The sequence below is a fragment of the Cariama cristata genome, unplaced genomic scaffold (assembly GCF_000690535.1).
Source record: "Cariama cristata isolate BGI_N322 unplaced genomic scaffold, ASM69053v1 scaffold17631, whole genome shotgun sequence".
In the NCBI taxonomy this organism is placed as follows: domain Eukaryota; kingdom Metazoa; phylum Chordata; class Aves; order Cariamiformes; family Cariamidae; genus Cariama; species Cariama cristata.
Genome location: NW_009597728.1, coordinates 38,295 through 51,465, shown reverse-complemented (window position 1 = coordinate 51,465; position 13,171 = coordinate 38,295). Strand labels below are relative to the sequence as shown.

Genomic DNA, 13,171 nt, shown 5'->3' with positions numbered 1-13,171 from the left:
AGGGGCCCCGCAGCCCGGGGGGGCAGCGCCTCGTCCCTTGGGAAGCGCCCGCCTCGTTAACCCGCCTTAAGGCAGCGCCGAAAGCGGATGGGTTGCTGTTAACGTCTGCGTTTACTGAGGGGTTTGTGAGCCGGGACTTGGGAGACGTGCCTGAAGGTCACTGGCAAGTGGCTTTTGGTTTGCTTTTTTTTTTTTTAAAAAAAAAAAAAAAAAATCTTCCTGCCTTTGTATATAAGCACAAACACGATCTATTGGCCATATTTAGATTATTGGGTTTTTTCAAACCTTGCTGACATCTAGGAGCATAGGTACACGAGCATCAATGCACACGAAGTCATTAAGTCCGTCAATGCTTTTCTGGGTGGGAATACACTATTCACCTGGCTTTTCACAGCAAAGTCCAAAGAATTGTCTTAAGAACTGAATAAGACATTTTTCCCCCTCACATGAAATTTTATTGGTCTTTTTTTTTTCTTTAGTACTACTATTTTACCCTCAGAATCTAATTAGATTTTACTTAATTAGACCAGGTTTTAATGCTATAAGAATGCTGTAAGACATGCTTTCCATAGAATATTTTGAACCTCTGTAAGTGCTGTTGATAATTTGGTTGATTCCTGCTCTCTAAGTGGATTCATGCGGTTATATTGCATTTACAAATGAAGAAATTTGATGAGTTCTGTCAGCAAAACAGCTGCCTGATTCTAAACGATCCAGACAAATCTCTTATTTATGAAAGTGGCAGCACTCTTGGCTTGACAGAGAGCTGCTAGAATACTTCCTAGCTCATGCGTGGTTCTGAGGGGTATGAATACAATCCAGTAGTCCAATCATTAAGGTACTTAAGTGAGATGAGGGAAATAGGGTTCAATTTCTTGCTCTGCCAATGGCAGAGGCAGTGTCTATATCAGATTACTCATAATTTTTGCGGACAGTATATTGCAAGTTTGCCACTTTGTTGGGTTTTATGGGAGGGTAGACTTTTGGTTGGTTGGTTTTTGTTAAATCCTTGTTGGAGCAAGAATAGCTGTATCCCAGATAAATGTTATACCCTGCAAGGCAGTGGGGTTTTTTTTTACTCTGCTGTGAGAAGCACTGCATACATCCTGGTGAAAACAGAAAATTAAACCTTTACTGTAGCAAAACAAACAGACAAAACCAACCAACCATGGCCCTGATGACATTGTGTGATAATACTTTTTTCACAGAGGTGGGTCTAGGTTGGATGACACAGAGTGGTTGTATTGACAATGGCTCAATCCTACGATCGGGGGAGTGCAAAGGTGGCTTAAACCTGCATTTAAAATACTTTCTCTTTTTTTGGGTGCATCCAGCATTTTCCTGTTTCTGAGAGTTTGCTACCAAAAATCTTATATTGAAGTAGTTATTGTTGTTCATTAAAGTTAACAGATGATACACAATTGTTGAATTTATTTTTTTCTAAATGCTGTGAGAGATGACCTGCTTTAAACGAATATAGAGGACTACTTAGGTTTATTTTTGTGTCCTAACAGTAGGAAACTGAATGTAGGTGTCTTTCAGAAACATTATAAAATGTTTTGTTATAGGACGGTGCTTTCTTTTCTGTGTCAGCGATGCAGCACGGATTGACTTAAACCTAAGCATCTCTCTAGAAGAATATTTTTGTATTAGCTAACAGGAGAACTAGTGTCATAGCTAGCATAGGAGTGAAGGTATTATTTTTTTCATGTGTAAAATCCAACCACGCTTGTTTCCCGTTGTTTTAAAACAGGTGTGTTTTGGTATTTTTAATCTAAACGCATTGCAGAATATGAGAAAATCAGATCTGAATAACTTATTTTTCCTCCATAAAAATATACAGATACTTTTTGGTGAAATAAAGGAAGATTAGAATGCATGCCTCGATGCTTTGGCACAACACCTTAGTCTTATACTTCAGCATCTGCTGCTGACAAGTTGAGGTGCAGAGTTCTGAGAGCTCCTTCTGCTGTGGGCTGAGAGGCGCTTTAACGGGATTCCTTTGGAAATCCTATTTTGATATGAAATGTTTCACATTCCACTGCTACAGGTAACCTTTCAAAACACTGCACAGATGATAAGTTATGAAAACTATTTGCTTCTCCCTAACTCCTTGTCAGCACTTTGACTGTTTATAGTGAGACTTTATATTCCTTTCCTTTGTTATTATGTGAGAGATCCACGTGCATGGAAGGAAAAAACATGTTTCATAAATAGGAGAATGTGACTGCAAAACTTCTAAAACAGGCGGTGGGGAGCTGGAGTCATGCCTGTTAAATTATTTTTAACTTTGTGTTGAAACTTGATCAGATGACCTGTTTATTGTGATCCGTCAGTGCTTCCACATATTTATTGTTATCTTACTGTACTTTAGCTTTGCCAGAACTTAAACACGGGTTAACTTTTTTTAACTGTGTGCATGTTTTAATTTACCAGGAAATTCCACCTTGCTATGAGAACTGAAGATGGATCCAGAAGAGCAGGAGTTACTTGGTGATTACAGATACAGAAATTACTCTTCCGCAATTGAGAAAGCTTTGAGAAACTTTGAATCATCAAGTGAATGGGCGGACCTTATATCTTCCCTTGGCAAACTCAATAAGGTACAGTGTCACAGGAATATTTTTCTCATTTGTTTATTATCTTTGTATTGTTATTAACTTTTCTGTAACTTACAGTACTTAGCAAAATTGAAAATTCACTCAAGAAAAATATTAATTCATAAAGGAAGGGTAATGGAAGCAGCTAAGTCAATATCTTTTATATAAATGTGAGAAATTCTGGTAAAACCGACAGAGGTTTCCTTCAAACGGTCCTTGTTTCCTTTATGCAGCTAAATTAATTTAGGTTTTGCATCAAAGAAACCCTCAGGATGCTGGTTACTCACTCTAGAGCAGCTAAAAAAGTCTTTATATAGAACAGGAGGTCACAAGTTTTAGTATATATTCTCAGTCAAAGTTTATATTTAAAGATCACATTTACTTGACCATGCCCTTCCCTTGTATTTGGGGAGATAATTGATTTGCTGCTGGTGGTGTCTTTTGTATGACCATGGTGAATATGGCTGAATATAGGAAAAAAGAAAAAGACTTTTATGGGAAAACACCTAGGAAGCGAGTCCTCTCCTCCTGCCCAAGAAACAAAGTGTATGTTGTTTGTGTCCCATTTGATCTCTTTTAACATAAAGCTCTTCCTGAGTGTGCGTGGGGCAAGAATAGTTACAGTTGTTAAGGAAATAAGGGTGGGAGGAGGCAACTCCCAGAATTCATAAGGAAACATCTGTTGTTACCCGATAGATGCCTCACATGCCTTTGCTGTTGTTGCTAAACCTTAATTCTACAAGAGTTTTCAAAGGGGAGGAGAATCAATAGAATCATAGAATATTTCAAGTTGGAAGGGACCCATAAAGATCATCGAGTCCAACTCCCTACTCTTCACAGGACTACCTAAAACTAGCCCATATGACTAAGAGCGTCATCCAGACGCTCCTTGAACTCTCAGGCTTGGTGCCATGGCCCCTTCCCTGGGGAGCCTGTTCCAGGGACTGACCACCCTCTGAGTGAAGAACCTTTCCCTAATGTCCCATCTGAACTTCCACTGACGTGGATTCATTCCATCTGCTCCTGTCCCACCACTGGTCACCAGAGAAAGGAGATCCGCATCTCCCCCTCTGCTGCCCCCATTGAGGAAGGTGTAGACTGCAATGAGGTCACCCCTCAGCAATGAGGTCACCCCTCAGCCTTCTCTTTTCTAAGCTTAACAAGCCAAGTGACCTCAGCCGCTCCTTGTAAGTCTTGCCCTCAAAACCTGTTACCATCTTGGTTTCTCTCCTCTGGACACACTCTGATAGTTTGATGTCCATCTTCTATTGAGGTGGCCAAAACTGCATACAGGACTCGAGGTGGGGCTGCACCAGTGCAGCGCAGAGTGGGACAATCCCCTCCCTCGACCAGCTCGCAATGCTGTGCTTGATGCCCCCCAGGACACGATTGGCTGTTTGGGCTGTCAGGGCACACTGTTGACTCATGTTCAACTTGCCATCAACCCAGACCTTCAGATCTCTTTCCATGGGGCTGTTCTCCAGCCTCTCATCCCCCAATTTTTATGTATAACCAGGATTACCCCATCCCAGGTGGAGCATCTGGCACTTGCTATCATTAAATTTCATACAGTTGGTGACTGCCCAGCTCTCCAGCCTATCCAGATCTCTCTGTAAGGCCCCTCTACCCTTGAGGGAGTCCACAGCTCCTCCTAGTTTAGTATCATCAGCAAGTTTACTTAATGTACACTTGATTCCTGCATCCAGATCTTTTATAAAGACATTAAGGAGCACTGGCCCTAAAACTGAGCCTGGGGATCCCCACTGGTGACTAGCCTGATGTAACCCTGTTTACTATAACGCTTTGAGCCCGACCTGTCTGCCAATTGCTCAGCCAACGTATTAGGGACTTGTCTGGCTGTGTGCTGGACAGTTTATCCAGAAGGACACTGTGAGAGACAGTATCATAAGCTTTGCTAAAATCCAAAAAAACAACATTTACCGGCTTCCCTTGGTCAACTACATGGGTGACCTTGTCATAAAAGGAAATTAAGTTGGTTAAGCAGGACTTTCCCCTCGTGAACTCATGCTGACTATGATCAATGACTGCGTTGTCTCTCAAGTGTTTTTCAGTAACTCCCAGAATAACCTTCTCCATATTTTACCAGGTGCTGAAGTGAGACAGAAAGGCGTGTAATTACCAGGGCCTTCCTTCTTACCCTTCTTGAAAACTGGGACAACATTTGCCAAATTGAGTGGTTGTTTTTTAAGGGCAGCCACGTTCTTTCCTCTTCGGAGGAGAGAAGCTGAATATTGCTTTGGCAATAGGAGTTACACATTTCTGCCTTCACTGTTTCATCATGATTCCTGTGAGTCAATAAGGAGAGCTGGAGGCCTTCAGAATGCTTCTCTCAGAAGGGAAAATAAGAAATAGAGTGAGAGATTTCTTACCTGCGGCAAGAGATAGGCTTTGATCTTTTTATCTTGACCTAGATGAACACACTGAACTGATGAACGCCTATCTGAAACTCTTACTCGGGTACAGAATTGCCAAAATATGTAGCAGCATAGTAGAAAGCAAGCAAAAAAGCTTTTAGCTGTTACGTCAGTCCATCTGCTGTGGTATTTTATGGTCTTAATCGTTTTAGGAGCTTAAGAATTGGTAGAGCAAATCATCCCCAGTGTTCATCTGCTTCTGTCTGTTATCTGAAAATAAGGATGATGTGTCAGGGGAATGTGCTGCCAAAAGGAAGATTGTGAAATAAGATGTCAATAGCTGTTCTCTCAACTCCTATGACTACTTGGTGTCTTACATTCTAAAACATAAATATTGTTGTTGAGTTCTGTTAGTGTTGGGGGAGGAGGAGGTGTTTCTAACATCAGAGCCTAATTTCTTCTACAGCCAGTTCTGAGGGTGAACGAATAAGCGGGGAGAGAATGGGTAGGAGGGAGGAGATCAACAGTATCTCAATGATAAAAATGTTTTTAAACACTGCACTTGGTTATTTCAGGAACCTGGGTATCAGTAACTGGTGTGCAGTGATGCCTATTATTAAGCAAATGTGAAAATGCCAAGAAAGGGAGAGACAAAAGAAGATGAGTAAATTGAGAAGTTTCGGAAGTACTTTTCATGCTTCTAGAGTAGCATGGAAGATCTCTCTCCAGCACATTTCTTAAAGATCTTTGTATTGTTGACTTTAATTGTGGGTGTTCTTGCTTGTATAGGTGTAGTATTTTCTGAGGCTTTTTCTTCTGTAGGCAGGCTTCAACAATGCTTTGCACTATTGAGTCCCACAAGTTAACGTGCACACACTCTTGTTTCACTAGAAGCTCAGTGGCATTACCCTTCCAATGCAAGCTCTGGAGGAAGCAGCACAGGCTCTTGCTACTTAAGGGAAAAAGAATGGAGGGAGTTGATCCAGATCCCTTTGGCCTGGGCTGAAACAAGTCATCTTGGAGCTCTTGCTGCTGTTACTCCTGGTGAAGAGAGACAACTCTGCTACTTCTTTCTATTACTGCTTAGCTAGCAAGGTTAAAATGGAGGTTGTTTTTCACAGTTTCTCTGTTGCTTCTGTGGTTCTAACTGATGTTTCACAGAGACTTGTAGAACCAGGGAAGCCACGGAGAAACCGGTTGACTTTAATCCGAATGGTCAGCCAAACGGGTCAGTTCGTAGATCTAGAAAGACCATGAAGTCACTTCAGGGAGATGAGCCTTATCTAACTTCACATGACTTGTGTGGATAGCTTCACCCTGAATCACTTTTAGACAGGGAGAGGAATAAGGGATTTTATTTTTTTAATTATTGTTCTGTGGCTCATCTCTCACTATTTAAAGTAAGTCAGATGAACACTGTCCTAAAATTGTGTGTGTTCCTCGCTGGTTTTATAGGGAGCCTGAGGTGAGTTACTGCCGTTTTGCCCATGTTTTTTAGCTGACCTGGGCTTCTGAGGTTAGGTAAGATGAATCTCCTGCAATGTTCTGAATGAACAGCAGGTATCAAGTGTGAGCGTGAGTGAAGGATGGAGAACTGGCAGAATTTGCTAACTTATGCTACACCCCAAGTTTGTAAGGGAATGATTTTTGGGGTTTTAATTTGAATAGTGTGGGTGTTATGCATCATCATGGTGAAGGAGAAACAGTGGAAAGCAATGTTTATAAATACTTAAAGAAGAATATAAATGGACAGGTGAAAATAAGTGGATTAAACCGGCAGTAAATATGAATGTTAATGTTTTAAAGAGGGTCTTCAGCTTTGCCCTGAAGCTTACTCATATTCTACTTGTAACTATCTCTCTCGCTGCGCTTTGCTTCTGTTTAAGCTCTCTGTACTATAAACCAGTTCTTTAGTAGTTGCATCCTAGGCTGCTCCTCAAGAGCCTCAAGAAGTAGGATTATTCTCCTCCCAGAACGGTTCTTGGATACAACTTTGAAATGTGTTTTTGTTATTTTTGCAAATCTGCATATGTTCACTGTTTGGAAAGCAGTTTTGTGACTAAGGTTTTCGGACATTCAGTATGGCTTGCTGCATCCAGAATACAGTAATCCTTTTCAGTTGTCTTAGTGCTAAAATATGATTGCGCTGTTGCAGAATTTACCAATTCATTCCGTTGTTGTAAAAGGATACAACTCTGAGAAATCACTTTGATACTTCTATAGAAAAAATGCTGGAGGGGAGGCATGTTGTCTTTTTAAACATAGAAGCAGGTGGTGGTTCAGCGTATGTGAGTTTGTCAGTGAAATAGGTGGTTTTAACATTGCTTTCATATCTAAAATGCTTGTTGCTGTCTATTCAGAGTATAAACAGATCTGTATATTATATAAAATACACACAAAAGTATTCATGTAGGAGGAACTTCAGGCAATTAAGAGGCTAAAAGTATTATGAAATTAGGAAAATCCAAGTGCATTGTTTGCATTAGGGTTTTTAATCCAGATGATAGGCATGTATTTTCTGGAAATTTTAGGTCTGGGTGCAAGCAAACAGTAGATAAGTGACACAGTTTGCAAAATGAAGAACTGAGCAGTAATAAATATTGGATTCCACAGCCTGCTTTTGTAAGGAAACTATGAAAGGAAGTTTTCAAAAAAGTCTCTGAAATACAGTGATTCACAGAAAGGCACAAAATCTCACAGGGTTTTTGGCAAGTGAATGTTTACACTCCCCTATTTATTAATTTAATCCATATATATTCAAAAACAACAGCAAAAAAACCCAACAAACAAAAAAGCCAACCAACCTGCCAAAAAAACCCATCCTGCATCTGTTTGACAAGAATAATGGACAGGATTTTGCCATGCATATTGGCAGAAATACCTAGTTGAACCAATTTGCAACAGGTTTTGGCTATCAGTAGTATGGAACTTGCACATAAGCTTCACTAGTGACTGTTGCCACTGAGCCTGGCTGGCAGACCAGTGTCCCTTTTCTGAGCAAGATGTTCATTTATAATTATTGTTCACCATGAAAACAAAATATTCTAACATTTGAAAAATCAGTTGTTCTAGAGGGAATTATTTTATGCTTACAGCATGGTGACTTCCTCAGTAGTGATAGCAATATTTGCTCTAAAAAAGCACTTTCAAACTGCTTTTCATCCTTGGCCATAACACAAGTGTGTAAATGCATAGATTATAAATTCTTACAATACTAATTTTTAGTCTTAAGTCTGCAATTTCAAAGTAATTTTTTTCATTTGACCTTCAGTAGAAAATAAGTGTGTTACTTTTTGTCTCTGTAGGCTTTTCTTGCTGCAAAAACTTCAAGGTGAATATGGTCTCAACCAAACACTTGATCTGTTTAGAGGGGAAGGGGAAAGAAAGCACAAAAATCATTGCTGCTGCACAATTATTATTTGTTTCAGTAGTAACACTTAATGTCACAACATGTCTGTTCTTGAGGGGAGAGAAGAGAAGGGTTCTTCTGAAACACGGATTTAATGACCATAGCCAGTAATTACACCAGTTGCTTCATACAAGGACTCTGCCACGACTTTATAATAACTGTTGGCCGAATTACAAACATGAGCAGCACTTGCCTTCTGTTGAAGGCAAGCCTTATATCTTTGAGAAGAAGGGAAGCTTTGCCTCCTAATTGCTTTGTGGAACTTCACCACACCCGGTACGCAAACGTAATGTGCAGGACTAGAGATATTTCATACTTTTTTTTTTCCCCTTTTTAATACAACTCCAGCTCTTAGTTTACAGTTTCCTCACAACCATCTTTGAACATCATGCTGCTATTTTTATGGAAGCTGCAGCTTTCTTTAGAATTTAGGGGGTTTTTTTTAACTTGGAAATTGAATCAGTGGAAAATGGAATCACAGGCTCTCCTTCTCTCCCTTTCCTCCCAACCACTGTTGTCTAAAACAAGAATTATAGTATCTCCTAGTTGAAGAAAATCTTATAAATTGATGTACATGCTGCCTCCTTCTGGAATTCTAGTTATGTAAATAAAAATATTCACTTGATTTGCTTGGTTTTTCTAAGTCTAGGCAAATTGATCTAACTGATCTCTAGTGGTGCTATAAAGCAGGGCTGAATGACTTAAACCAGTAACTGTGGAAATGCAAATATTCCTCTGTGTGTGGGTGTCTGTGTTTTGTTTTAAGGCACATGTATACACTGCTGCAAAGGATAGTGTTCCCTTTTTACCCTTTATAGCCCACATTCAAAGAAACTTAGGGCATGCTTAAGGATTAGAAAATGTTTAGAGTGTACAATGTATTCTCTAATCAGTCATAAAGAAAAAGAATCTGTAAAAAGTTGAAAACTGGATGTGCATGTGGACCCAAGTCATTACTTTGTGTGTCTCATTTTTTCCTGACTTACTGATTAAAGTCTTTAATTTAAAAGCCAGCAGTAGGTCAAATACTTTTTGGTTTTCTGAGATTGTTGATTTCTCACTGATCTGTGAAAACCGAACCCTGGGATAATATATTAAGCGCGGAGTGCTCGCTGGCAGTTCAGGCTTCTCAAGCCAAGCCTCAGTAGCAGTTCCAGTGACATTTAACACTTCTGCCACCGTAACTGCTCATGTGGAAAGCGGTTGGAGACAAGGAGGAAAAGTAGACCATAGATGGGCTTCAGCCCATATGTAAGTAAAAACAGTCAAATTAAGCTCACCAGAATCAAAAGAATGAGTGAATAATAGACGTCGAAACCTGTGAGCAGAGTTGTCCATCTGCGGTCGTTGGTGTTGGATTCTGAGTGTAGAAGCAATGGTTTGGGATGGGATCTTCATCTGCACACAGTGCCAATGATACCAGGCTTGCTACCACCACATTTAACTACCTGCAACAACTGAAATTATCATGGCAGTTCAGCAGTCCTAGATCTCACAGACAACTGATTCATTTTTTCAGTTGTGGGAGCTCAGGATATTTAAAAATCAAACTTCTTAGCTTTGTCTCTCAGCTCACAGAAACTAATTAGCAATTGGAAATATGTGTATTATCACGTCACTCTTGTTTCAACGAACAGTTTTAGATCTGTCTGCTAATTAACGTCTTTCAACTCTTTTAAAATTCTTTGAGCCCTGCAATTCTGGGGAAGCTGTTAAGAATCTGAACGTTTCAGCGAAGTAGCAGCCAGCCCACCCCTCTGCTGGAACAGCTCTTGGTGCAACTACCATCTTCTAATGTATTGCAGTGTGGTTTAAAATCCCTTGCATCTGCTGGAAGATCAGAGACAACAGTTAATCAGGACCACCTGCTCTCAAAGAATATTATCTTGTGTCTAAGGGTGTATTTCTTCAACTCAAGTCAGAAAAAAAGATTACATGCTTTTGAGAAGGGAGTTTCATCTCGGAATTGTTCTGATGTGATTGGGCTGAAACTTTCCTCAGCTTATGTGTGAGGATTATAATAAATGTCTTCAAACCTTGCTTCCTGGGCAGAGATGTCTTCTGATTCTTTAGGTGAAGCTGTATAGTACATACATGTGTATATATATATATACACACACACGTATATGAATGTAGTCTTATTCTAAGTTAGTCTCACCTGCTAGAATTTGGACATATGAAGGTTTCAGAGTTACCCAGAAGAAATACGCGAAACTGAATTATCCCTGAATATCCACTACCCAACTCCTAATATGCCTGGAGTATTTTTTCCTCTTCTGACTAAATGTTTTGCTTAGCTATCCCTGATGTTTGGTGAAGGAGAGTTCTTATTTGCTGGTGGAGATTTACTTCACGCTAGGAAATGAAATAAGCCAAACAAGACATTTTTTAATGACATGACATTATTTCTGTAATTACAGATTCTCTGTGTAATAAACAGTGAATGTTTTCATTTTCTACCTAGTTGATATTTAAATTTTAACTGATAGAATATTAAGATGATATTTCTTCGATCTTAAGGTTAGGAAGAAAAATATTTACCACTGGCATATATTTTTGTAATTACCTTCTTTTAAATATACATAGGGTGTGGGCAAATACATACCAACCAATATAAACAGAATGTTTCAAAGTCCAGGTTTCAAGCAGTCTTTGAAGTTGCTACAAGTATTAAGGATTTCAGTCTTTAATATTGAAATAATATTACTCATGTAATGTAGGAGTAAATCTCTCAAATATAAAAGATAGATGTAAAAGATAACTCCACAAATATAACCTAGTTTAGTTTCATAGGTGAACTATTGCTGTATTCTTGGATTCTCATTTCTAGTACCTATTAAAATGCAGATCTTGTGCTCATACTGGGGGAGGGAGGGAAGAAAGGAAATTAATTGCCTCCAACTGGCATCTGTACTGTACATATATCAGAATGGTGTGACATTGCTATTTACTATTGTTACAAACTCTCAGCGTTGTTCTTGAGTAAATTTGATTTACTAGAAGCTCTTCACTAACAGCTGGCCTCTCAGTTTAGGCAGGGCAGCAAATGGGAGCAATAAGGCAATAGCAGTCTCACAGATTCTACCTTCTCCTGCAAAGTCTTAGACACTAAGTTGCACACACCTTTGACAGATGATGGGTTTTATCTCTTCCTCGTACTCCTAATGAGGGTATTCAGCATTCAGGTGAATGTCACGATCATTGCTCAACTGTTTTGTTTTTTTTTCTTGGAAATGGGCAAGGAAGGGTTAGTTCACTGGTCTGCTGCTTTTTTGAAACATCTTTTTCAGGCAGGATAAAAGAATGCCAAGTTTAAAACCATTATGGAGGATAAGACCATGACTTAACCTTTGGGAGAGTCAGGAATTTGCCTAATCCTGAAAACATCCCAAATGTCAATCTGCGATGAAACATCTGTTTGCATTAGCAGACAGTGATCAAAGCTAAATTGCCATTTACTTGCAACTTCTTTTTTAATTGTCTCTGAATTGAAGAGACATATTCATTTACCCTGCTGAAATATGTGCGTGGCTCAAGGAAAAGAGTAATCTTTCCAAAGAAAGGTGCGATAGTTTGTTTTTCCAGAGACCTGGCCTGCCTGCAATACGTAGTTAACGATTTCCTGTCCTGAAGATCTTTTGCTTATACATCAATACAGTGGGTATAGTTAATAAAGCTTACTGAATATAACCACATAAAATTTCAAATAACTTCTAAGATGTTACTGTCCCATTTAATCATGCCTGCTTTGGTCAGAAGGGTTCTTGTTTATGTTTCAGCTATATTTGAAATGAAAATTTATGAGGAAATATAGTTATTTAATTCTTACTTTATTCCCTGTCCTTAAAAGCTGAGATGCTTTTCTTGTCACTTCCCTGCTTCCCCTGGAGATAGGATAGGGGTTCGCTGTCCCTGTCCTGTCCTTTGACTTCCTTTTCCAGCCTCTGAGCAAAGTAACACCAGACTTTTCTAGATTGTTCACAATTGGTTCCATATGAAAACTCAGTTGCAGAATTCTGCTGTTTCAGTGTAACAAAATTATGAGAGAAAACTCTTGAACGCATTTAGTTCTTCTCAATGTGCTAGTCAGAAACCTTTGACATGCAGTCATCGTATACATCCTCTTTTACATTATAGCTATTTATTCTCATCTCATCTCCTTTCTTCTGCAGGCTCTTCAGAGTAACCTGAAGTATTCGCTATTGCCAAGACGGCTGATCATCAGTAAAAGATTATCTCAGTGTTTGCATCCAGCACTACCTAGTGGAGTGCATTTAAAGGCATTAGAAACCTATGAAATAATCTTCAAAATTATTGGGACAAAATGGCTTGCAAAGGATTTATTCTTGTACAGGTAAACTTTTCTTTAAAAGCATATGTATTTCACAGTCTATTTTAATGAACTAATTTTTTTTTTTTCTTTTAAAAAAAAAAAAAAAGCTCTGGTTTGTTTCCTCTGCTGGCAAATGCAGCAATGTCAGTGAGGCCTGTTCTCCTTGGTTTGTACGAGAAATACTTTCTTCCTCTCCAAAAGTCCCTCCTGCCTGGTCTTCAAGCCTTTGTAATTGGACTACTGCCTGGATTGGAAGAAGGATCAGAAATTTACGACAGGTAAGAACTAATATTAATTTAAAAGCAATATACAGTATTTTGCTTTCCTAGGAAATTCTCAAGAAATTTCTATCAGCTCTCTATGTAGAAGGCTTGATAAAAGAGCTTCTAAGGGTGGAAGAATGGTGAGTCCCCGAAAGATGCAACAAATAGCACTAAAGTAGAAAAACTCTTTC

General features: G+C 39.2%; 1 protein-coding gene across 1 annotated transcript in view; it reads left to right on the top strand.

The window, feature by feature from the left end:
* Nucleotides 1-2,465: 2,465 nt before the first annotated feature.
* DOPEY2 (dopey family member 2) overlaps nucleotides 2,466-13,171 on the top strand; it is a 45,061-nt gene continuing 34,355 nt past the window's right edge. The window contains exons 1-3 of the mRNA XM_009709027.1: nucleotides 2,466-2,603; nucleotides 12,557-12,738; nucleotides 12,825-12,995. Coding sequence (XP_009707329.1) covers nucleotides 2,466-2,603; nucleotides 12,557-12,738; nucleotides 12,825-12,995 — 491 coding nt within the window. The remainder of the gene's footprint in view (nucleotides 2,604-12,556; nucleotides 12,739-12,824; nucleotides 12,996-13,171) is intronic.